The sequence below is a fragment of the Setaria viridis genome, chromosome 9 (assembly GCF_005286985.2).
Source record: "Setaria viridis chromosome 9, Setaria_viridis_v4.0, whole genome shotgun sequence".
NCBI lineage: Eukaryota > Viridiplantae > Streptophyta > Magnoliopsida > Poales > Poaceae > Setaria > Setaria viridis.
In genome coordinates this window covers 11,666,409-11,690,704 of record NC_048271.2, presented here as the reverse complement: position 1 = coordinate 11,690,704, position 24,296 = coordinate 11,666,409, and the positions used below count along the sequence as shown (strand labels likewise).

At 44.7% G+C, this 24,296-nt stretch overlaps 2 protein-coding genes across 2 annotated transcripts; one reads left to right on the top strand and one right to left on the bottom strand.

The window, feature by feature from the left end:
* Window positions 1-7,853: 7,853 nt before the first annotated feature.
* Window positions 7,854-11,817, bottom strand: LOC117836126 (uncharacterized). Its single transcript, XM_034715503.2, has 3 exons — window positions 11,659-11,817; window positions 11,148-11,411; window positions 7,854-8,304 (listed from the first exon to the last, which is right to left on the bottom strand). The coding sequence occupies exons 1-3, from the start codon at window positions 11,693-11,695 to the stop codon at window positions 8,111-8,113; spliced, it is 495 nt and encodes a 164-aa protein (XP_034571394.1). The 5' UTR covers window positions 11,696-11,817; the 3' UTR covers window positions 7,854-8,110.
* Window positions 11,818-14,344: 2,527 nt separating this feature from the next.
* Window positions 14,345-15,841, top strand: LOC117835270 (protein neprosin-like). The gene is made up of 6 exons (XM_072290414.1): window positions 14,345-14,371; window positions 14,572-14,658; window positions 14,762-14,923; window positions 15,046-15,099; window positions 15,194-15,316; window positions 15,428-15,841. Exons 1-6 carry the CDS (start codon window positions 14,345-14,347, stop codon window positions 15,839-15,841), a joined length of 867 nt encoding a protein of 288 aa, XP_072146515.1.
* Window positions 15,842-24,296: the final 8,455 nt, after the last annotated feature.

The window sequence follows — 24,296 nt, the reverse complement described above, 5'->3', positions numbered from 1 at the left end:
CGGCGACGCCGACACCCCGTCCCATCCCCATCCCCGTCTACATCACCGTCGCCGTCACCCGTCGCCCCGTCCCTAACTCCATCGTCGTCACCCGTGGCCCCGTCACTGACCACCGCCACCCCATCCCCGGCCGCCGTCCCCATCGCCACGCCTCTCCCTTCCCCGCCTCCCCCGCGCACCCTCCCCGGTTAGGTTTTCTTTTTTTCGATAATTTTGATTTTGATGCATTAAAACAATTTTGCTACCTGTATTGGATTAAAATGGCTATGATTTTGCTTGAATTGGATACCAATTTGTATTGGATGCTAAGTAATTATTTTTTGTGATGCAATGATGGCATAAGGCTGTATCTCTTAGAGAACATGTAGATATTCATGGGTAGCATTGTGATAGAATTGTGAATGGCTATGAAAGGTGGTTTAGATTTAACTATGGTAAGTGGAAGTTCTTCTCACCGTGGTGGTGGTGGCCGTCGTGGACACTACATTTTCAAGGACCTACTATTGGCACGTCCTCGAGGAATTCACTTTTCTAATCATGTCATTGACTTGCCAAAAGATGATCGAAGCAGAGGAACAATTCCCAACATAGTAATATTCTTTCCTTCTTGTAATTGGTTTTTTCACTAGACATGAATAATTCCTAAATTTACTTACATACAATGTAGCTTATCGACAATATTAGATGGCTGAAAGATGTTGTCGAAGCTCTAAGTGGTACTAGTGCAATCCGAGATAGTTGGTCCATGGAATTTTAAAAGAGTCAAAATCTCTTTTCAAGTACCTATTCGAGAAACACAGGCCAACCGAATGAGAGTATTAGGACAGCCTATCCTGATGGTTTCAATTGCCGCATGGGGTCAATTAGCACCAAGTAGGGTAACTTTTGAAAGGACAGCCGTGGAGACCTGCCTATAACAGCTTAAGGATCATGGGTACTTTGTGCTAGACCTCTCATATTTTCGAATAAAGGCGCTCGAGGAGGGAGAAACCAATGTGACTAGGACTACTAAGAGACTTTTTCAGCTGAATTAAAATGACATGGTATGGAACATATCTAATCATACTTTTATCTTTAATTATGTTATATCTTTTAAATTTCATCACGTTATTCTCTTCTTTTAGGATGTCTTTGGTCAAACCTTGGCGGCAATGAGCTTTTATGCGATTCTGGCTCAAGTCTTGGATGTGTTGAATTATAGTTACACCGATGGAAACCCGATACGCATTCATGCTCTAGCTTATATTGGATGTGTTGGATGTCTTGAATGTTCGAGATTTATGGTAGTGCATGTGACCATCCTTATGAAGCGCTAGAAAGTGCACTAATTCATGCTCTAGCTTATATTGATGAAGTTGTAGACTTTACGACTGGAGACTTAAGCTATGTGGCATATCTACATAAGCGAAGTGAATTATTAAATATGTAGCATGCATGGATGTACTCCTACCATACCCTTTTCTTATGGATTTGAACTTGTTCTCTCTAGACCTTAAGTGTTGATGTACGAACTATTGAGTGTTAATGATTTGAATGGGTTGATACTTGAATGAGTTGATATATTAATGTAATATTGTTAGTAAAAGCTCCGTCGGATACGAATACGAATTAAAACAAAAGGGTAAAAAAAAAGAATAAACTTTAGTACCGATTAAGAAAACCAACCGGTACTAAACTGCCATCCGCAATAGCGCGACGTGGCTCGCAGTTTAGTACCCGTTGGTATTACTGACCGGTATTAAATGGTGCATTTAGTACCGGTTAGGCTGACCGGTACTAAATGGCGTGGTATTTAGTACCGATCGAGCGATACCGATCGGGCGTCTGGTTACCGACGTCGATCCTCCAGTAGTGTTCTAGGCTCATGGAAATGGACTGGGACATGATGATTCCTGATGCTACTCATTCTGAGCAAGTGAACACCAAGACCTCGTCTCTCTAACATGTCTCATGAAATTACTGTTTGCAACTGGAGCCGGCAAAGCGCTTCAGTAATAAATGAAGACAGAATATTGGGCGGATGGACGACTAGACTTGCAAGAGTCTCGGCATCAAAATTGGGTGTATATAATCGACTAGCCCTGGCCCAATGAATTGCTATTTTATCTGTGCGGGAACAATTTGGAGCCCAAAATGTCCTTGGCCCCCCGGAATGCATGCACTGCAAGCATGGAGAACATGCTGAAAGCCTGAAACGATATGAATACATTTTTACTAATCACTTTGGAACATTAGGAATGCATGCACTGGAAGCAGAAATAGATATAATTTATCCTCAAAGATGTTTGGGGTTTAGTGGGAGCAACTCAGATGCCATGAATGATCATCAGTGAACTGATTGTTTAATTCACACGTGCTTACAGTTACAGCAATGCTAACCTGCCCAAATCTATATGCTAGTACAGGATACGATTCCAAAAGCATCATTGTACTTAGAGACATGAGCTTGGACCTGAGGCGGCGTGTGCTTGGACCTCTCGATGTTGGCATGAGCTTGCGGTGAAGCACATCAATTGTGCATGATCCATGCATTCGTTTTCCCGGTGCCGTCCAATTCTAGCTGTTCTTCACCCACCCTATATCGAATTGGTTGCCTAATGCCTAGCTAATTAATAACTTAGAGAGCTGCACACCTGCATCCTTTCTATCGTGGTTGTTCTATGCGTTTCTTCATATGCTTAACATTTGGGAGCAGAGGAAATGTGAAATGTTTGGGAAGAAATGGGATGGCAGAAGTGTGGATTGGGAATTCACATGGCTGCAGTATATATAATAAAGAGAGAAAATTGGAGGGTGTGGCAACTGCAAGGGTATAAAACAAGATTGATGTTCTTTAACCAGGTTGAGAGTTATTATTTATCCTAGCCAATGCCTAAAAAGATTAATTTGTACCACCATAAGCAGATTTGACGCTTTGAATTGAGTTAGGATCACTCTCTCTTGGTTTGCTTTAATTCTAAGCATTGATCATATCCTTTTACCATCTCTGATTTCTAGCCTCGTCAATATTCAGTAATGAGAGTTCTTCGCTTGGACAATCATATTTCTACTGAATTCCTAAACCCGAACGAAATGTTTCTTGATTTTATTACCTATTCCTTGAATACAACCCAATATTCGAAGATCTATTCTATTTCTGGTCAACCTTTATGAAAAAAAAGGAAAGATACAAGAAAAGGAAGTTTCACCAGAAAGTTGAGCCAGAGTGGAGGAAAAGAGAGGCCAGGCCGATCGGCCTGGGGTCTCCTTGCCTCGGTTTTCACGCAATAAATTCCTGGAAGGCCTCTGGAAGGATCTAAAACTAATTTTTATGGTGTGGTGTTCAGAGGAGGTTCGGATAAGAGATTAAGAATAAGAAAGAAAGAAAGAAAAGTATTGAGAAAGAGAAAAAGAAATAATAGAAGAAAAATAAAAGGAAATAAAGGAGGAGTTTTTACTGTCATGAAGATCAATAGAGGTGCAAATAAAAGATGAACTTGTTTATGGAACAGATTTTCATTCCAATCATGTGCAATACAACGACGAGGACATCGCTTGTGCCTCAAAGTCACTATTTTATTTGCCTTTGTACATGTCCACCATTCTATATCTTCTCATCCTTAAACACCTCACATTATGTGGATATTCTTATGATCAATGGCTTGAAAGGTAGACAACCGCTAGAGAGTTTTCTTAATTTGATAATATAAGTGTTGATTCTAGCTAGCCTTACCCAAGCTCCACCATATAATTGAGTGATTTTTGAGAGATGAGAGCTTGCAAATAAGTAGGATAGCCACCATTCATTTCAGCGACATGTAAGCACCTGGAAAAGAATTCCTGTTTCAATTTTGTTGCAGGGAGATTGTTTTATGACAAAAGAAAAACTCTCCGAAGAAAGCCAGAAAGTAAGTGTAGTTGATTCTTGAAATTACTTGGTCTTAATAATAGCTGTGTGGAATCTTTGCTTAAATAAATCTTTGAGCACCCATACTTTGATTATCTTTGTTGTTCCTCTGATCTTTTGTTTGAAGGCTAGGTACTTAACTTGCTTGCTCAGGTTTAGTTCAAGATCTTTGTTCAACCCTGCTGGAGAAGTTTATAGTCGCCTGACTTGCTCGAGAACGAGCATGAGCTAAGCATGGGGAGATTGTTGACGCTCATTATTGACACACTTTTAGTGCTATTTAACTAGTGTTTTCATGCTTAATCTTATAATAACCTGCCACTTGGCACCTGAAATAACACCATTATTGCATATGTGTTGTATTTTGGAGTATATTGCATTACTATAGGAAATACGATATAATCAAGGGGTTTGAATAAAGAGTTTAATGGATATTTGGATATGGGTCGTCGAGGGAAGCCAGCACGAGGAAGAGGGGGACCAGAAGAGCCAGGAAGGGCCCAGGCCGATCGGCCTAGCACCCTTGGGCCGATCGGCTTGGCCCACTCCAGGGTCTGGTCAACCTTCCATTTCTTAAGCGTGAAGTCTACAATGATCTCTATGGTTTTTTCACTGATATTGACCCAGAACCGCCGCCTATGGGAGACTATAAATACCCCTCATGGACTTCAAGGGAGGAGGAGGAGGAGAGAGAGAGAGAAGAAAACACCACGCAAACACCATCCACTGCCACCACGAGGAGGAAAACGGAGAGAAGATTGGATCTACGAGAAGTCATGCAAAGCGGAGCACCAGAGGAGGGAGAAACCCCCCAAGCCGATCGGCTTGGAGGTGCCCAGGTCGATTGGCCTAGGTGCCCCGTTCGTCGTCGCCTTTGGTCCAAGACTATCTTTACCCAGAATTCTATCAACATGTGTAAAATCATGGGGTAAAGTCTCTGTTTGTCCTCGAGGTTGTATGGAGATCTTGATTTGTAATCGCTGAACCTCTTGTTTAAGATCTGTTTGTTATTTATCATATCTTGATGATGCTCTTTCATATAATGGCTAGCCAGCGCTACTTTGGGTTGCTTATTTGCTTACCTAGAATGATCATCAAGCCGTGTTCTTATTGTTCAATATTTGAGTACATGAGTGTAGTGACAACATGCGAGAGGGAAAGTGTTGGGTATGGTTCACATCCACTCACAATAACACTTTGATCCAATTCTTTCATGCATGGTGATTACATCTACAAGTGATCCTAGATCCCTAGGACAAGCGTTTTATCTATCTTGTTTACATCCATACTCTCCATCTGCTTTAATCTAAGTCACTAGTTTTTTTGCTAGATCAATCTTAGCATATACAAAGAACCTTCGGTTACATAGATTAGTGCTTAGTTAAGCGTGCAAATCCACTTGTTGCACGGATTGATAAACCTTGGGGGAATACTATGAGGGAAGAGTTACAACCAATCCGTATGCTTGCGGTTCATAAATTGACGTGCTAACTGCCATTATCAGGCTCCTTTCGCCAAATGGTGGATCCAAGCAAGGAAGAGGGTTTCTAAAACTCAACGGAAAGGCTTTGATTCACTGGTTTGGCTAGTCGCATGGTCGCTTTGGAAGGAGCGGAACAGACGGGTGCACGAGCGACCTGAGCGGACAGCGCCGCAACTGGTGGCCCTAGCAGCGGTGGTATTGGAGGAAGCGAGGAATTGGGGTCGGACTGTCTTCCTAGGACTCCGCTCATTGATGCGACTGAGGATACCTTAGGTGGTGGTGTTTCATTTTGAGGTTGTTGTTTGCATCTCTGAATGTTTTTTTCCATTTTTTGCGTGGTCATGTGTCCTGATTATACATGTTCAAATTTCTCTTCTTCTTAATGAAAAATATGCTATGCACGTCTTAAAACGTTGTGTTGTTCACAAGTCAGAACTGATCCTGCAGAAGCAACTATGAGGAGAATTTCCGCGTAGATGACTCTCATATCTTCCCTGCGAGTGATGCGGATACATCATACAAATGCAAAGGGCAAAGGTTGAGCACTCTGGATGCTACTATTGATGAGTCCTGGCTGCAATGCATATCGATTATTGCCCATCTACATAATTAATGAAAGGCGAGATGGCTAATAACTCCAGTTGAAGCGAACTAAGCTTCGTGGTTATAGGTTTATTGTGGAACCTATCCACCCGGATTTAAATCTAGATTCGCCGCTTGTGCTTGTACTTTTTAGTTTATTTGAGGAATAAATGGTGTTATTTTTTATTGGTAGACAACTTGTCTAGATAGGAGATATCAAGGAGATATAGTCGTACAAAATCTTATAAGGAAATAACATGGCCAAAAAAACTTGAGGGCATTCTTGCCCGGTAATATTTCTTATTCGATCTTGGACCATATTATCATGGTAGGATGCTGAGAGACAGGCTATTGTGATAATGCAAGATCTAGCTTTTTCCAAACGAAAATTCCGAGATAAGAACAGTGCATATAGTACGTGCACGGGGCAGCACGTAGGCTCGGGAGGCAAAGGGAACTACGTCATCCCCATTTGCTTGTTTTTCTCGATCGTGTCATGCTCGGTTGCTCCAGCAGTCCAGTTCCAGCTGTACGCGTAGTATGTGCCTGGCATCCCTGATTTCTCCCAGACTTGCTCGCAAGAGTTGTGTGATGCACGCAGCTTAAATTAGCCTTCGGAAGTCTGGTGGATGCTGCGTGTTTTCATGTCCCCCGTGCGAGTGCCGCGGATACCACAAGAATGGTAATAATTGGTACGCTGATTACGCAAATTCATCACACAAATTTCTATGGCATGTTGTGTCAATATGCGAGTGTGTGGCGCATATATTAGTCTGTAAGAAGAGCAAACCGAACGAAAAACATAAGCACCCCACGTTAAGAGAGAAATAGGATTCTTTCAGCTAAAACCAGAACTTGCAAGTCTAGAATGTTAGTCATGTATACCCCCACTTGCAGCTAAAAGCATGTATGCCACAAATGGACATGAAAGTAGCCCATGTTCTGAAGTCTAGAACTCAAGTTCTTAAGAACTCTGTTTCAAGTCCAGATTGCCTAGTGCTAGAGCTAAGTGCTTCACTATTAAAAAAAAAAGGTGTATTTCCAATATTGGTCGGACGTGGTAGGACCTTATTGAAATCCAAGATTGTGAATAAAGTTGGCAAACGTGTCTATAAAAGTTGTGAGACTTCGCAAGAATTGATGAGGCAATTTTCGAATACAACCATCAACTTGCCATGTAATGATTTATGTACTCATGAGTCATGAGTGTGGCAGCATGACCGTGCTCAAGTATGAAAATATTGTTCAAAATTGCCATATATAATAATAAATGTTAAATAATATCACTAATGAACGTTAGCAATATTGTAATGTAGCAATATTGTAATGTGTGTATGTTTTGCTTGGATGAAATTGATCCATGAAAACAAATACCCTCCCTCCGTCTGAGTATGAAATTTGGAAAATGTTGAGCATTGGATGCTATTAATGAGACCTTGCTGCAATTGTAGATGGCATTGATTATTACGAATCTATATCAATTGATGAGAGGCGAGCTAGCTAACTCTAGTGAGTTCCCATGCTACATTTTTTGGGGAATGCAAGGTTTGGTTTTGCTGAACTGAAATTATGAGATTAAAAAATAACTGAGCATGCATGTAGGTAAGGGAGGCATAGGGAACCACATCATCCCAGCTTGTTGATTTTTACAGTAGTCCAGTTCCAGCAGGCGAACTATGCCGCTGGCATTTCTCCTAGACTTCTCAGAAGATATGTTGTGATGCACGCAGCATTTGCAGGTCTTCGTATGTCTCTGCTGCGCACATTTGGAAGTTTTTGGTCTTTGCAGGCATGAAAGTATGTCTCTGGAAGCAGTTATGAGATGATTCACACCTAGATGACTTTCATGCCTTCCACGTTGAGTGTTGCCGTGCGCTTCATCATACAAATTAAAGACACATATTACCACAATATGTTGTATCAATGTGCGAGTGTGCACTGTGCAGTAGGGAGGGAGTACAAATCAGTATTACAAACAAAAGGAAAAACAAAAGCATCCCACGTAAAGGGATGAATGGGTTCCTTTCAGCTAAACAAACAGCACTCGCAAGTCTAGCATGTTAGTCATACCGTAGCCACTGCTAAGAAAAGCATGTATTTGACAAATGGACACGGAAGTGGCCCATGTTCTGAAGTCTACACCCCAGTTCTTAAGAACTCTATTTCAAGGCCTGAGCTTCTGCTGCAGCCATGGGATCTGCCTCCTCATCTTTCTCGCCATCTCTTTCGGCAGCCAGTTTCTCCCTGTGCAGTTTCTCTGCTACTTGCATTGCCGCATGCTGCTCTGCCTGCAGCCGCTGCATCTCCTCTTCCTGCTGCTGCCTCTCGAACCAAGTGTCCGCATCAGCCCAAACTGAAGAGACAAAAACATATTTGTGAGCAATAAGGTTATGTGTTGCTTGCAATCACTGTTGATGAAACACTAAGACAATGCTAAAACTCCATGGCAGTAATTTCCCGTCCAGAGCCCCTCTCCTATTGTGATTCTGATTGCGACTCGGACTGTGTCGCTAAATGCCTACAAACTAAAAAACATGAAGCATGGAAGCAACTGTCCCCACAGTCTAACGACAGACTTTTATTTTGAGTCTTACTAAAAGCAAATAATTAATAACAGAGAGCAGTAACATAAAGTATGCAGCTAGTAACTGTGCTCTTTTTTGGACAAGAGATAAGAGAATCAACAGTACATCTGCTTTTTTTAATGCACTTTTAGATAAATTGATTGGAAGTTGTGGTATTGCCAACTTGGTTTCATTAAGCATAACAAATTTATAATGTTAAAATGAAAGGAAAGATATGGAAATAACTACAAACATGCTAAGAGCCAACTTGGATGCAAGAAATGAGTTAATCTGAAGTTCAACTATCATATATTCTTCTTCAACATTTTTATTTTCATTGCAAGACGGGTAGAAAGATCTCACTCAACAGTTCAGAAGCCTAAAGTTACGTTTTATAAGTTTCTTCTTCTCCACTTCACAGTGGTGTAACTTATTTGTAAATCTAACTACATTATTTATCAATATTTATATACAGTAGGAGTACTTCCCAACTGTTTTCATCAAAATGATAACCATTTACACGCAGTAAGAATACAAAATATTCAAACGCACAAATCATTCTGTAATCAATATGGAATTCTAACAGATGTGTGAAATGTGATTTTAGCTTAAGGGGCAGCAATGGTGTATGGGGCAACACAAAACTAACAGGTGTATAAACCAAAACCTATACCTTATCCGTACCCTATCTCGATAAAGAGGTGTCATTACATAGTAAGGCCTTTACTCTATGTTAGTCAAAAACTCTGTTCCACACTTCATAACCCACTCTTTGTCAGACTCTATAAGTTCTCTTTTTCTAAACTAATTTATTGAACTACATAAAAAGATCAAAGATACTGGCAGCATATTACATCAGAACCTTGGTGCCAAATCACAGTTATGACACCGTAGAGATGCTCAGCACCCAAATAATTGTTCAACCATAAGTTCAAATTATTATAATTAATACTTTTGAATTTTGTAACCTGTAAACGTTTTATTTATATGCAAAAGTGAAGAAAGAACAATGGTTCCAAGGCATAGCTCAGATAGTCATAGCCCAATGCAAGGAGGGGTGAGGTTGCAAGTTCAATTCCCCAGATCGCAAACCACTTAGACATATTAGAAACACATTTTCCCCTGATTTTCCTCAAGATGATCTATTTACTGCAACCCTCTTTAATCCCCACAAAACCAAACAGACCCTTAGGAAAACAGTTCCAGACCTGGCTCTGTATCAATTTATTTTCCAGATGAACAAGCAAACCACCATGGTGACTGTTGCAAGCCAAAGCATCAATTCTTATGATTTGAACTACACCTATAATTTAGGTTCAGGTGATGGAACCTGGCATGTGGTAAGAAGGTTGTATCTACCTTGGGACAGCTTAGATTAGGATGGGGTGGATGTTTAACAATAAACATGGAACAATTCAATCATCTACTAAAATCACTTCGGCAATCCCAACAAATGGTATTGATCAAGGTCACATGCTAGAAGAACAGCTGGTCAACTAACCTATGTGGTTAGATAGGTCTCATGACTGAATTAGCTGATGACAACAGTGGCTATGGAAACTGCATAATATGCAGAGCCTCTATGTAAACTCAGTGCTAATATAACACATCTTTTTTAAAAGCAGCAAACCTTATCTAATGACTCTAGAACATGATGAATTGGCACCATAAAAAACATGAACCACATTACTATTAGCACATGGTAATGCAATGAAGATAAAACCTCTAAACTCTGAACAGTTTCTTCAACAATATCATCCTAATTATCATATAACACAGAAGTACTCTTTCCTTCTAAAATGCTGACCACAAGACGCAAATTGAAAGATTTGGGACATTCAAGATGATAACAGAGATTCTAATACAGGGGTTTGAACCAAACAAAGCAGGGGTTACTATTTTTATCACGGTAGCAACCAATCAGATTACTACAGGACCCTAAAAGTTGCAGGCGCCAAACACAACCATTTGTCTGTTCATTGCTACGTAATTACAAAGAATTCCAACTGAATGTTTTAAATGAACAGATGAAGACCCTATACACAAAGACTCGACCACAGGAGGAAACTCCCCTCGGGCTTTTGTTCTAAGAACATTCAGAACTACAACTTGCTGACATTTGGGATCAAGCACAAGGATTCATCCTGCTTACACGTGTAGGAATTTTTTATGATTGATTGAAGACGGAAGTGGCTACAACTGAATACAATCCAAACATTTGTAGTACTGTACTGGGATAATGTGATTAAAAGTTTATTTCAGCTTTCACAATTCACATATGCATCCCCATCTTCCCAGATAAATAGGATTTCAACATTTCTTACCTTTTGAGTTTTCAGGTATGCATTCTCATTGTGTCCCCAGGGATATCATATCAAATTGCACAGGAGAAATAGCGTTGTAACAAAACCCTAAAGATAGATTCTAATTAAATTTCAAAACCTTCTATTAGTATAGCAACACCTACAAATCATAAGCCTCACAATTGCTTTTGAACCACATTGCAATCAATTTTCTTTTTTGGTCAAGAAGGATAATACTTAGCTTTGGAAATTATTGCCCTAACAAGTTAGTCAGGCAACCAAAACAAGCAATGGAGCAGCGAGGCAGGAACAGGAAGCGTCGGACTTACTTGGCTGGGCGGCCCATCCCTGCTCCCCTCCCTTGATGCGCTCGGGGAAGGCGTAGTTGACGGTGAGGACGCGTCCGAAGAGCTCGGCGCCGTCCATGTTGTCCATGGCGGCGGCAGCGTCCTCGCGCTCGAGGAAGGTGACGAACCCGAAGGAGCGGTGCTTCTGCGTGGACTGGTCGAGCGGCGTCTTGACGTCCTTGACCTCGCCGAAGGGCACGAACGCCGCGTGCAGGATCTTCTCGTCCACCTCCTCCGCCAGGCCACCTGCGCCAAGCAAGAACGAGAGGGGGGATGGGGGGGGGGGGGGGGGGGGGGGTCGGATTAGTCCACCAGCACGGAGAACTCGCCCGGCGGACGGCGAGGAGAGTACGATGCCCTGCCGTGGCCACCGGGAGTTTTGTCGCTGAGGAATTTCGTCGAGCAGGTGGCGCGCACGGCCAGGGAGCGGAATATTAGGGGCAGACAGCGCGTGCGCGGCCAAGAAGAGGAAGAGGAGGGATTATGAACTTACCGACGTAGAGGGTGTTCTTCTGCACCGGTTGGTTCATAGCGGCGGCGGCGACGGCGGCGGCGCGGCGATGGGGGTGCTGGTGCGTAGGGGAGACGGGGATGCTTGGGTTTTGCCTTCTCTGTTCGTTGGAGACTCGGGAGTAGAACCCGAACGGGCTGAAGTCGAGTATGAATCAAATTCATACGCGTATATTTTCTAAACAAATCATTTTTTGCCAAATTTTAAATAGACCATGCGCATATGGCACTCGTGTCTTTGGGGATTTTTTACTCTCCCTACGCCAAAAAGAAAAAAAAACTATGAAACAACTTCTAAAGACAGGACACGGCAACCAACGAAACATAATTCAACGATTTTGAAAATAATGTACTCCAATACAACGATGAGTGAATGGTTGTGATAATACAGGAAATTTTACTATGGCAGTGACTTGGATTAAGGGGGTGTTTGGATACACACTCCTAAACTTTAGTACCTGTCACATCGAATGTTGGATACTAATTAGGAGTATTAAATATAGTTTAATTACAAAACTAATTGCACAGATGGAGTCTAATTCGCGCGACGAATCTATTAAGCCTAATTAGTCCATGATTTGACAATGTGGTGCTACAGTAACCATTTGCTAATGATGGATTAATTAGGCTTAATAGATTCATCTCGCGAACTAGTATAGGGGTTATGCAATTAGTTTTATAATTAGCTCATGTTTAGTCCTCCTAATTAGCGTCCGAACATCCGATATGACCCTCCTAAAGTTTAGTACCTTGTATCCAAACACCCCCTAAATTTATTTGGGAATGGCCTTCAACATATGCAAGCAATATTCTAAAGGCCTGATCCGTGACTAACCACTGTGGAAACTGACTTTTCATCCTATCCCTTTTGTCCCGATTTAAAGTTGGCTCAAAATAAAAGGGGCTTTAGTCCTGAGTTAAAATACCAATTGGGACTAAAGCCTCCCCTTTCGTCGCGGGTCAAAAATCAACCACCCGTGGGAGACCCTTTAGTCCCAGGTGAAAAAATCAGCCACCCGTGGAGGACTCTTTAGTCCCGGGTGGCAAGACCAACCAGGACTAAAGGTCACCCTTTAATCCCGGTTGGTAACACCAACCGGGACTAAAACCCTTGAACCATTTTATCCCGGTTGGTAAAAGGGATTCTTTTATCTCGGTTGGAAACCGGTTGGTGTTTCCAACCGGGATAAAAGGGTCCCCCATGAGTTAATACAAAAGGATTGTATCTCCTATATAGTTAAATGTGTTGTGTAGGTGGGATGGCAAGTAAGCTACGCGCAAGGCTTGAGGTGGTGGGTTCAAATCCCACGGACCGCGCACGCGCATATTTCACGTGACAAATTGCGTGACTTGTGACTAACGCGTGTGGAGGGGCCGACTAAAGACCCCTATTTTGTCTCGATTGCTTTATCCCGGATGGTTTTTCGGAAGATTTGCTCCCTACCAGCCGGGACTAAAGGTGAGTTCTCCACAGTGAACATTGCCACGCCTACTGTTAGGCGTGCCACATATTTTTAGGTTGTTTGATTCATTTCAACAATTGCGGTTTGCCACTGTTTTTTAACCACGTGCCTCACGTGTTATAGATACATTTTGTTACCAAATTTTGCCACAACTTGCTTTAGGTATATCAGGAAAACATGAATGTGAGCCAACATGCTATCACCTTTGTAGCCCACGGTGAATCCGAACTCCATCTATAGACCAACGTGTAATTTAAAAAATACTATTGTAGGAATGTACAATTACTACGAGAAAATTTAAAATAAAATATTTGTAGGGTTGTCAATTAAATTATGGGTCTATTCGCTTCAGCTTATTCAGCCGGCTTATCAGCCACCAAACAGTGTTTTCCTCTCACAACAAATCAGCCGTTTCAGCTTTTCAGCCGGCTTATAAGCTGAAGCGAACAGGTCCTGTCTTAATATTATATAATGCACGATAGATAGGTCTTTAAGATAGTAGCAATATACAAGTACCTAGCGGGGTTGCTGGGAGGAGCTAGTAATAAGTAGTCGGAAAAGATGTATTCGGTGAAAGTACTGATTAAGCATAGATAGAACAATGAGGTATTAATGGTTTTGTGAAAATGATGTGATGGAGAGCAAAAAAAATAATAGTGGTGGATGTGTCTACATAAAAGAAAGAAAGAACAATTAGGGATTTTGTCTATATAAGATATTGTATTGTGTTCGTGTGGAGAAAGGCAAACAGAGGAGAGGCCGTGTAGACATCAATTGAGGTATGCCTCTTCCCACTCCACTGATAAGATGATAATTGAGAAATCGATAAATGTATTCAGAAGTTGGATGCGTTGCGGCCATTTATATCTTGCGATATGACAGTGCTACAAATAAGGTTCTACGAAATGTTGGCATTTATATCTTTCCATAAGAATCTTTGGAGATTTCAAAAAAAAGAGGAAAGATAGAAACAAATTATTTAATGATAGAGATGATACCACAGGTCCACGTATGGCATATCAGGGTTTTTATTTCTTGGCATCAGAAGCTTCATTCCCGGCCTCACAAATAGGAGTTCTTGTGCGTGCGTTCTTCTCCTATGCCGTAGCCAAGACCGAATGAAAAATGGATCGCTATGCAGCATCTGTTCTCACGTTTCTGTAACTGCAATCCTTATGCTTTGTCAGAGGAGAATCATCACTGCCGATGAAGAATTTGGTTAACACTGCCGGTGTAAGTCGTAACTCAAACTCTGTATGGATTCAGCTACAATCCCATCCATCATTTTGAACACAATTAACCAGTTTCTCTGAAAATTTGTGCTACATTTCAATTCTGAATTAATTTTGAGGATTTTGTTCCAAATCACACTCACAGTAAGTTGAGGCCCTTCTACGATGATTTAATTCCATGGAGTTTTATTTGCCGTACAGCCTATTGGGCAGAATAGAAATCCAAGACTTCAAGGAGAAGGCGGCACAGAAGACGTTACTTTTCCGAGGCCTACTCTGGCAAACTGTGTGAGTATATACCTTTTTCAATGATGCAGCATGCGCATCGTTACTTCAATTTAGAGCAGTGAAGTTCTGTTCATGATGGATTTAATTTTTGTTCATGTGGTAGGTTGATGGAATGACAAACAGGAGCGATCAGGTGTTTGGCATCTACGCAAGGATCAGCGCGTGGGGGCATGAGCACATAAAATCTGATGCTTATAGCGCAGCAGTAATACAAGTTTCCAACGATCAAGGAGGCGAGTACAACGCCATCAGGGCAGGGCTTCATGTACGTGCTGTATACTTGCCGTCAGATTTCACTGCGACCTTGCCTTTGTTACTGTCTGCTGAAAATGTAGAAGTCTTATCATCAGAAATTTCTAACTGTTGGCTGTCGCTCGTTTCCTGCAGACATTCCCCAGTCTGTACAAAGACAACAAGCTGCATCTGTTTGCTCAATGGACGGTCAGTGATGGGGATGGATGTTCTTTGTCTGAAATTGCTCGTGAACAATCCTCGATTCGATGAACTGATGGTGGTGAGATGAACCTGTGTGCAGACTGACAGGGACTGGAAAACGGGCTGCTACAACGCGGACTGCCCGGGGTTCGTGCCGTTCAAAGACAGCTTCGCTGGGATACCCAAGCCTGGGGTGGTCATCGAGGAGCTCTCTCCTCCTACGGCCAGACCGACTCCAGCGTCATCCTCCAGATTGTCAAGGTCTGCGACGTCGATTCCCAATTTCTCATCATGTCCCTGATGAATGTCCATTAATTAATTATGCAATGTGTAGTCTGCAATGTTAATTGTTATTCAGGACGAGCGGCCAGGCATCGGCGGCGACTGGTGGCTGTACCGCGTGGCCGGGCCCGTGCGGTTCCAGCTGGGCCACTGGCCGGCGTCCCTGTTCACGAGCCTGTCCCGGCACGCGACGGAGGCGGCGTGGTACGGCGCCGCGGGCTTCGCGCGGCGCGGCGACGACCCGCCGGCGATGGGCAGCGGGCGCGGCCCCCGCGAGGGGCCCGGGCGGGCGGTCTACTTCGCGGACATCAGCCTCATGGACAACATGGCCTACCCGCTGGACGACCCGAGCCTCGGCGGCGTGACGGCCATGCTGAACGCCGAGCGGTGCTACCAGGTGGCCATGGACGCCGGCGGCCGCAACACCTTCTTCTATGGTGGGTCCGTCAGCAATTACTGTGTCTAAAGCTTGACCCTAGGATCAGCATCAAAAAAATGTGTTCTGTCGGCTGAAGCTGAACTGAAAACATGTTGTTTTTATACTTGTATAATAACGTGCATGCTGTTGGCTGCTGAAAAGGAAAGAGCGTATGTATTGTCTTTGAATTCTATTCATTTCAGCTGAGCGGCCCATCATATATATGAGTGAGCCCATGGGCCGAATCAACAACATGATGAATCAGCGCATTGTACCCATCCCAATACACCTGGCCCGCCGTCCCAGTCAATCACCCGGTCAGGTTGTTAAGTTTCTTTTTGTTTTCTTTTTTTCCCCCTCCTTTGGCAATGAATGCTTGCTCTACTTATTAACAAATTGTAACCTGAAGCCATTTCAGTGCTTGTGAGTGCATTTCAAACCTTAGAATCGGGAACACACGGCCGGCCAGCGTAAAGCCATTTCTGTAACAAATTTTTCGCGGAGGAAAAGATGCAATCGCTTATAGATGTTTAATACGCACTGTGCCAATGTGTTTAGACTTGCTGCTTTGCATGATCAACGAAAAGCACAAGGTCGTGTGACGAAGGGGAACGAGATTGTGACTATTTCATTGATAGAGGAGAAGATTTTTTTTTTTTACGCAGCGGAGCGGTGAATTTCCCTGGCCGCATCAGGGATTGCGGGGGTGGCTCCTGAACACACGGTCACACGTGGGAGGCGTGGGGCTACACAGCCTCTGGGTGTGGCAGTTGGGGCAGTTGTTTGGAGGCCTGGGCTGGGGTCCTCGCTGCTGGTTGGAGGCATCGCAACACGATGCTCCTACAACTTGCATGGCTTCGACTAATCGCTGTCGGGCTTTAGTGCAGTAGATCCGATTGAGAGCCAGCAAGAACCGTAGGCCGAGCACTGACACTCCACGATGAACTGCGGCACAGTACGATGGCGTATGTGTATCTGCTGGTTGCTGGTCGTGCGCGCACGCGTGATCAGCAGCTACAATTAGTTTGCGCTAATTAGCCAAGTGGCCCGGTAGCGGTGGGTTGGGTAACATGCTTTGCAATCCAATCAGTGTGGTGTGGCCACCAGAGCAGGCATCCGATGCAAACGCCAGCGTGTTTGCCTTGTTGGGCCCTGCGGCCTGCGGCGGAGGATCAGAGGCTGATCGCGATTATTTGTTCAGAAGAAAAGAAAAAACTGTTAGTGCTGGCAGGGTGACGGATTAGTGCTCACAGCAGTCTGAGACTCAGAGTGTGGATGGAGAGGACAGTAGAGTACCAAGTGCAGCGCAGGCCGACGCACGAGCGGTCGACAGGTCATCATCCGTCGTACTCGTACCTGCCCTGGGAAGGCTTGGCATGTTGCACGTGTGCGCGCACGTATGCGTGACGCGCGCCGCACGGGTGGGCGGTGCTGCCTGCTCAGCCTGCCTGGGATTCCCTTCCGGCCTTCATCGATCGGGTCGGGAGGCGCGGCCGGGCGAGGCTACCGAGGGGATCCGTCCGCCCACGGCGGGTCCCCCGCTGCCCCGACTGACACAGGCACTGTTGGGATGGATCCGGCATCGATCACCCTAGCTAGCTGCATCGTTTGACCGGGAGCAAAACTTTCTCGCCCGTTTTGTCACTTGCTCGTTGCTCCGTATCATTTTTCTTTTCCCTTCATTTTCTTCTTCCCTTGCAGCAGCAGCACTGTGCTGTGCTGTGCTGTGCTGTGCCACAGTCCACAGTGCTTTGCTTACCTCAAGACGTGGAGTTCAGTTCCAGCGAGCTAAACGCGGGTTTTACGTGCTGCATTATATTATTACACTGTCGCTTTTGTCTGGGAGCTCGTTGCTGTGGGTTTTGATATCGCCACAGTGCACCGAGCCGGCACGGCTACAGTCGGGAGTGTGTGGATCCAGGCAACGACGCGCAAGAGATCCGTGCATGCGATCGGTCATCCGTGCGAAGCGGCGCGCCACTTCTTCTTCCAGTGTACAAGGGCTCACTTCATTGCTGTCTCTACCGCTTGCCACACGAGTACGCATATTTTTTTTTCTTAGTAAAAATCCTTAACATATATACAGTACGATGTACGCAAGAGAAGCCTCATGCTGGTGATATACTTTGCCGAGAACAGGAAGGAGGTGATGATTAAGAGCGGAGGGCACCCTAGTGGGCACGTGGGCACCACCAGCAGTGAAGGACACAACAAGCCAGCGGATGCGCTCGTGCGCGCAGCAGAGCTAGATGGGCCGTGTGACAGGAAAGGCCCAGCCCCACACGCAAACTAATCTGGTACATACTTGCTTCATTCACAATAATTCTCCCAACAGTATTACAATGTATGTTCATGCGATTGATTAATTGCTACTAGGAGGAGTATTTTTTTTATCGATAAAATCCTTATGCACTGGCCCATCCCACGGCTACAAAATCAACATAAAAAAACTTGCGAAAACAAATACGCTTACACTAGCAGGTTCGCACGGTTGGACCTGCTGCCTTTTTTTTTTTGCCCCTTTTCCTTTTCCGGAAGATGGGCCTGCTTTAATTTCTCAGATGCCCGTGTACACGCTTACTCCACAGTACGTAGTAGGTCGATACCATTACCAACTAGTACATGCTGCAGTGCAGAGGCGGCATCAGCGTGACAGACGCAACAGTAGCATGGAGTATGCATCTGTGTCTGACAAAGGCACAGCCACTCCATCGGCCGGTATCTGCCAGGCCGCTCGTGCGCGTGTCCGATGCGGTCGCATGTGTCGTCGTTGTACCACGTACCGATAGCTCATCACATCTTTTGTTTTCCTCTGCGTCGTGCATCACGGCCACTTGACAAAATGGGAACATGAAAATGGGGGTTCCTAGGCCGGCCGGTTCACAGTGCAGCTTCGCAGAATTCATGATACATGCCCCTCCCTCTTGAATTGACTCCAAAGTTCCATCTACCTGCACGTACAGAGCTCCCTGCCGTGTGCTGTGTGTGTCATGTCTACGTACTGGGAGCGCGCGGGATCCCATTGCTGGACTGCCTAGATGGATCCATCCGTTGCGTAGGTCCGCCTCACGTCGTACGTACGATCGGAATGTATGGCTACTCGTCAGCGCAAGTTTCCCATCGGCAAGCACAATAGGCGAGTGGACAGGATACCCACTCCCACTCGGTGTAGTTTTAGGTCAAGGTCGCCACCTAAATTAGATCATTTGCAGATCCGTGTGAAATTCACATGCTCCAAAAAGGGGGCCGGGCCATGCACACACCCAAAAAAATCTGGCACTAATGCAATGAACGGGAGAGGGAATCAAGCAAGGTACCCAACTTTTTCCTCCTCGATTGTTCACTAGAGTCAGACTACACGCAGCATTTCTAGCATTTTACCTTAGTCAATTGCTCAACTAATAAAGCCATCCTCACTCACTAAGCGCGCACACACGAACGGACGAACCACCACCACGGTCGTCGTCCGTGCTGCAGAAACCGTCGGCAGAGGACTAAAAAATATGGGTATCGTGGCAGCACAGAGTGAAACAAAAAGGGGGCCATGGCCATGCAGTAAAAGACATCGGTCAGAGACAGCACCTTTTCCGCGGCTCCAGTAGAAAATCAGGTGACGCCGCTTGTCCCCTTGTGCCTCTCATTCAAAAGCAAAAGCTGCCCGGATATATCGTGGCCAATCCATCGACGACGCACGAACACGGAGGTCCAATTTTATATCGCCGCACGGCGGCAGATCGGTCGAGGACTGACGAGGTGATGATCGACCACAGGTGGATCTCGTGTCGGTTGCGAGGTGATGCGAGTGCGCCCCTCTCCAAGTGCAGTAGTTAGTAGTTTAACTCATTGTGGCTTAGTGGGAAACAAGGAAGATTAACAACTGATTCCGAGAGACTTTGCGCGACCCGGCCCCTAAAATCCATGGGCTTTGGAAATCGGAGCGCGGCAGAGATTTTCAAACTGATCCGCCACCATTTTCTTTTGTTTTTTGTTGCCTTGTGCTGCTAGCTCCCGTCCAGAATTTGCCACTAGCTAGTAGTTTAAACTAAGTGCTCCCCACCTTTTGAGCTGAAATTAAGGGCATCGCACGAGATGTCTAGCTCGTGCACGCCTGTAGACCACTTTGTGGATCCTCCACAAAATAGACCACCGCCATTAATAACAAAGAGCTCCGTGGTTATGAATTTGTACTATATAAACATACATTACGTGCGCGCATGATGGGTGATCAGCAGGATTACACGACGGGGTTATCTGAGCCTAGTGGACTCGTAGACCGCGCCTGTGGGTTTCGTGGTGTAATAACGAGACAATCCGATCCCATGCACAATTAATCCCCTCTCTCATTACTGATACTACGATCAGCGTCCAAATTAAGCGGCGAGTCCCTCTCGCACGAGTGCCAGCCCAATAAATGGCGATTTGCCCGGAGGCATTATACGGCTTAAATTAGGGTTCGTACTTGGAGAAGCACAGCCATGACCCAAACCAAACCCAGCTAGCGCGTCACCCTCTCTTCGACTTGCTTTTCCTCTACGGAAAAATGGTCCGCAAAGTCTAAGCGCCGTGAATGTGCCACGTAGATGGCCGGCTCCTAGCTCCCCTCCTAAAGGTGCCGTGAATGTAAAATTTTGATACTCTATGAGTTTTGACGATTTTAGAAAAATATAAAAGTCAAATTTAATGGGGGTTAGAGTAGCATCTAGCATCTGAGTTCGATCAAGGTCAATGCTTGCGTGCGTGTAGCTAGCTCGCGGACGCAGAGTGCAGGAACACAATGATCGGATCGATCGATCTAGGGGGGCTACGCTAGCAGCCAAGCGCACGTGTGATGGAGAGATGGACACGACCTGCCGACCTGGGACGTGAGCGGTCGAGCGAGCGAGGGCGAACCGGCGGTTCCATGTAGCGCTCGCCGCAGCAGCTGTTGTTTTGTGATTGATGGCTCGAAAAGCCTTAAATCCCGTCGCTCGCGTGCCGCGCGAGCGCCGGGACCTCGATCATTTTATTTGCAGCCAGGTTGTGCGGAATTTTTCCGTGCATATATATCCAGCTCCAGTGAACGATCGAATTGAAGTAGAACTGGACATCCTCCATGTATGCGGCAGTGCAAGGTCAACCGGCATCACCGTCACGTGTAGCTATGCGGAGCCCACGGTCGATTTCAGTGGTCGTCTGCCGTCGAGCATGTTTACCATAATGCCTTTGGTCATGCTACGCCTGCTATAGTAGTAGTGTACTCGCTGTCCTCCAGATATCGTGGTAAATAAGATGAAACAGGTTGTGTTGGATGTATGGACACTACATTTTATATTTTGTTGTTTTTCATTCAATTAGTAGAATTGCAGTATTTGGAATACTTATAGCTCCAGCCTCAACAAAATTAAAAATATATTTTAAGAACGTTTAATGCATGCATGTGTAGTTTTCATTGGTATTTCAGTCAAAAACAATATTGAAAGTCAATCTTTTTTTAAAAAAAACTGATACGGTTTTATTACCATCCTCGGCGAGCCACGCCATCAAGCAACCATGTCCTTTCGATCCTTTTGGTTGAAAACATGAGCACGCACCCCAGATGGTGGTAGGGCGGTGCTTCTTTAGCTCCCGACCTGCCTCCCTTCTTCCTGATGCCATTACTCTCTCTATGTGAGGTTACGTGCCATCACCATCTTGGGTATTAAACTCTTGACATGTATATTATCCAGCCAACGCGAATATGTGGGGGAGCAATATTATTGGAAAACAGGCATTGTATTGTTTCACTGATCGAAAAGGATCGGGGTTGATTAGGTGAACATATCGTCACGTTCAAATGTTTAATCAGAAAAGCTGGCTTAAAATTTCCCAAATTGATACTGTATGTATATGAACGTAAGACCAGAGATGTGTTCTTCGAAATTCTTAAAAATACTATATATACCCAACAGCCTGCACATCTCCATCTGAGTGTACAGTTCGGTCAGGATCTGAAAACCTGTCCTGGTACGGCACGCCTTGTGTGCTAAAGCTGTTAGGGAACAGTATTACAATCCAGACAAGCTGAAAGTTGAGTGCTGCTATAATATCGTCGGAATTGCCTTCACAAATATATTCAGCTATGTGTATCCAAAGCCCAATAGTTGAAAACCTCGATGGATCAGTGCACTGGTGCACATCACGCCGAGATGTCCCGGTCCACGTACATGCATCCGCTTGTGTGATGGAGGTGATAACACGATTAGCTCCTTGGAACACAAACTGTTTCCATTGCCTAGATAAGCTTTCTTCCCGCTCTCTCTCAATATCTTTCTCCTTTATCCTTGGAAAGTAAAAGCCCCAGCTCATCTGCTCAGTTTTCCAAACTTCAGGCTGTGTGGTCAATTTAAGCATCTTCAAGCCTTTCATACGGCGAAAAGCTAAAGGTCGGTCTCCTCGATAATTCGAGTGTCGCTGTTGATCCATAAGAAAGAAAGAAAGAAAAAATCACCAGGGATCTATATCATCACTTATCACAAAGGAGATCAAGAACACGTCAAAGTCGAAGACCGAGATGTTTCTAGCATTCCTAAACTTGGGGATTATAGTAGTACAACACTGCTGTGCCCCTCCTTTTTTTTTCCACAAGAAAAGACTTAGCATGTGTATGCAAAGGACATGATGCATGTCAAGAGATCGAGATAGCCATAGCCCTAGTACAAGTAAGGTTGGCCGGACGCGAGATAGTTAACCCCGGTCCCTGTCACACGAGGGGATGGGAGGGGAGCCCCAACCCAATCATGCAATCGCGTCCTATATACGGAGAACAGTGCACCCCAACACCAACAGCAATTTGATGATTGGGAGCTCGCCACCTTTCCAATTGAATGTCTGATCGCTACACGCAGCTCGACAGACATCCAGACGATCGATCGATCGCACGCACGCGTATGTGATTAGGCGTGGTTTAATCCATTTGATGCACAATTGTTTGGTGACCTCCGATCCTAGCTCCTTGTAGTTAAGGACATAATGCCCGGATTTTCGACAGGAACGGCACCCCTACCGTGACCTCGATACACAGGTGCAGATCCATCCGTGCTAGCTAGCTTTTGATGATCCCTGAGAGGGGTTTAGCCAGCAGCCAGCCGTGGCGTTAGCGAAGTAAAGCGACGGCACGCACACGGCTCGATCGAACCCTTCAATGATTTGATAATGATGAGCGCGCGAGCGCGTCTAGTGACAAATTCGCGTCCAAGCAAGTACCTGTCACCTTTTTCGTTTTTTCAGTGAGCACTGGAGGGGGTTTGTTGTTTTCCCTCTTGTCATCGATCTGATCGATCGCCGGAACAACCTTGGTCTTTGTTGTTGCATGAGGTGCTGCGATAGTACTATGCGGTGAGTGGGGTGTCCATTCCTTTTATTTTCAATTATTTTTCTATGTGCTAGGCCCAACAACGCTTTCTTCTAGTATAGTAGCACTAGCATGACCTGGGGATAAATGTGTTTGTCTCAAGTTTTTCTTGCATTTGAAATGGAGTGTACAAGGCTATGCTACCAAACTTTTGCTCGTTTCAAGAAAGTTGAGTCCTCCCTTTTGACAAACGTAAAAGTTCATATGACCTTGAACGGCACTCCTTTTGGTGCCTCCTCCATCACATGGACTCCTATTTAGTCGTCCTATTTGAAATAAATTGCAAAACTAATTGGTTCCTTGATGAAGTAGCATGACTACTTAGGCTCTAAATGTGGATCTGATAGTCAAAGTATATATCTTTTGGTAGGATTGTGTTAAAAAAAGTTTAGAACATTGGCTACACTTCTTGGACTTCAGGTGATTAAAGTTTTGGTTTAATTTATTCAGTCAACATGACTAACAACACAGATATCATGGTTTTCCAAGGGCATGGTTTGCTTGGTTTACGGGAAGCCAGTGATGGGGTCGCAAACATAAGCGTGAGGCAGCGAGGGAGATGCATCCTATCCCCCGGGAGGCAAAGAACCACCGGTTGGCTGGTGGTTGTTGGTGGCACACAACTATAATTTTTAATTTATAATGGTGACGCCACTAGAGATAGGAGGAGGAAGATAGAGTGTGGGAAGAGAGTTTCCACTTAATCATGGAAATACCAAAACTGCCATTATCTGCATTTTGGATATGATTTGGAAGGAAGATGAGCATCGGATCCGAGAGGAAGAAGCAGTGAACGGAGATGTTGACTTATATGCAACAAGAGTGCGATAGATTGTACTCACTCTAGTTTTGTTTCGTGAAAACTCTGTACCCGCGCAATGGATTAAAATAAAAATTGATCACATCACATGTCAATGTGTCTACTTGGAGGTATGAATAAACTAGGTGGACACGTGTCGAGAAAGAGTTGTGGAGCACCGGATCACTCTCTTTTTTCTCCTTTTCCGTTGGTGAGGCGGGGCTCCGTGTAAATGTCGGGAGCGCCACAGAATCAACAACTAGCTAGAGTACGCTCCTACCCTCCTCCTTCACCGGAGAGTAGAGAGTAGGTAGATTTGACTGGTAATTTGTAGC

Bases quoted from the DNA above. Each gene is read 5' to 3' on its own strand.
- LOC117836126 (XM_034715503.2), bottom strand. From the start codon at position 11,695: ATGAACCAACCGGTGCAGAAGAACACCCTCTACGTCG. The intron at 11,412-11,658 runs GTAAGTTCATAA...TGCTTGGCGCAG, and splicing joins GAAGAACACCCTCTACGTCG to GTGGCCTGGCGGAGGAGGTG. The intron at 8,305-11,147 runs GTAAGTCCGACG...TTGTCTCTTCAG, and splicing joins GGGATGGGCCGCCCAGCCAA to TTTGGGCTGATGCGGACACT.
- LOC117835270 (XM_072290414.1), top strand. From the start codon at position 14,345: ATGAAGAATTTGGTTAACACTGCCGGT. The intron at 14,372-14,571 runs GTAAGTCGTAAC...TTTGCCGTACAG, and splicing joins ATTTGGTTAACACTGCCGGT to CCTATTGGGCAGAATAGAAA. The intron at 14,924-15,045 runs GTACGTGCTGTA...CGTTTCCTGCAG, and splicing joins CCATCAGGGCAGGGCTTCAT to ACATTCCCCAGTCTGTACAA.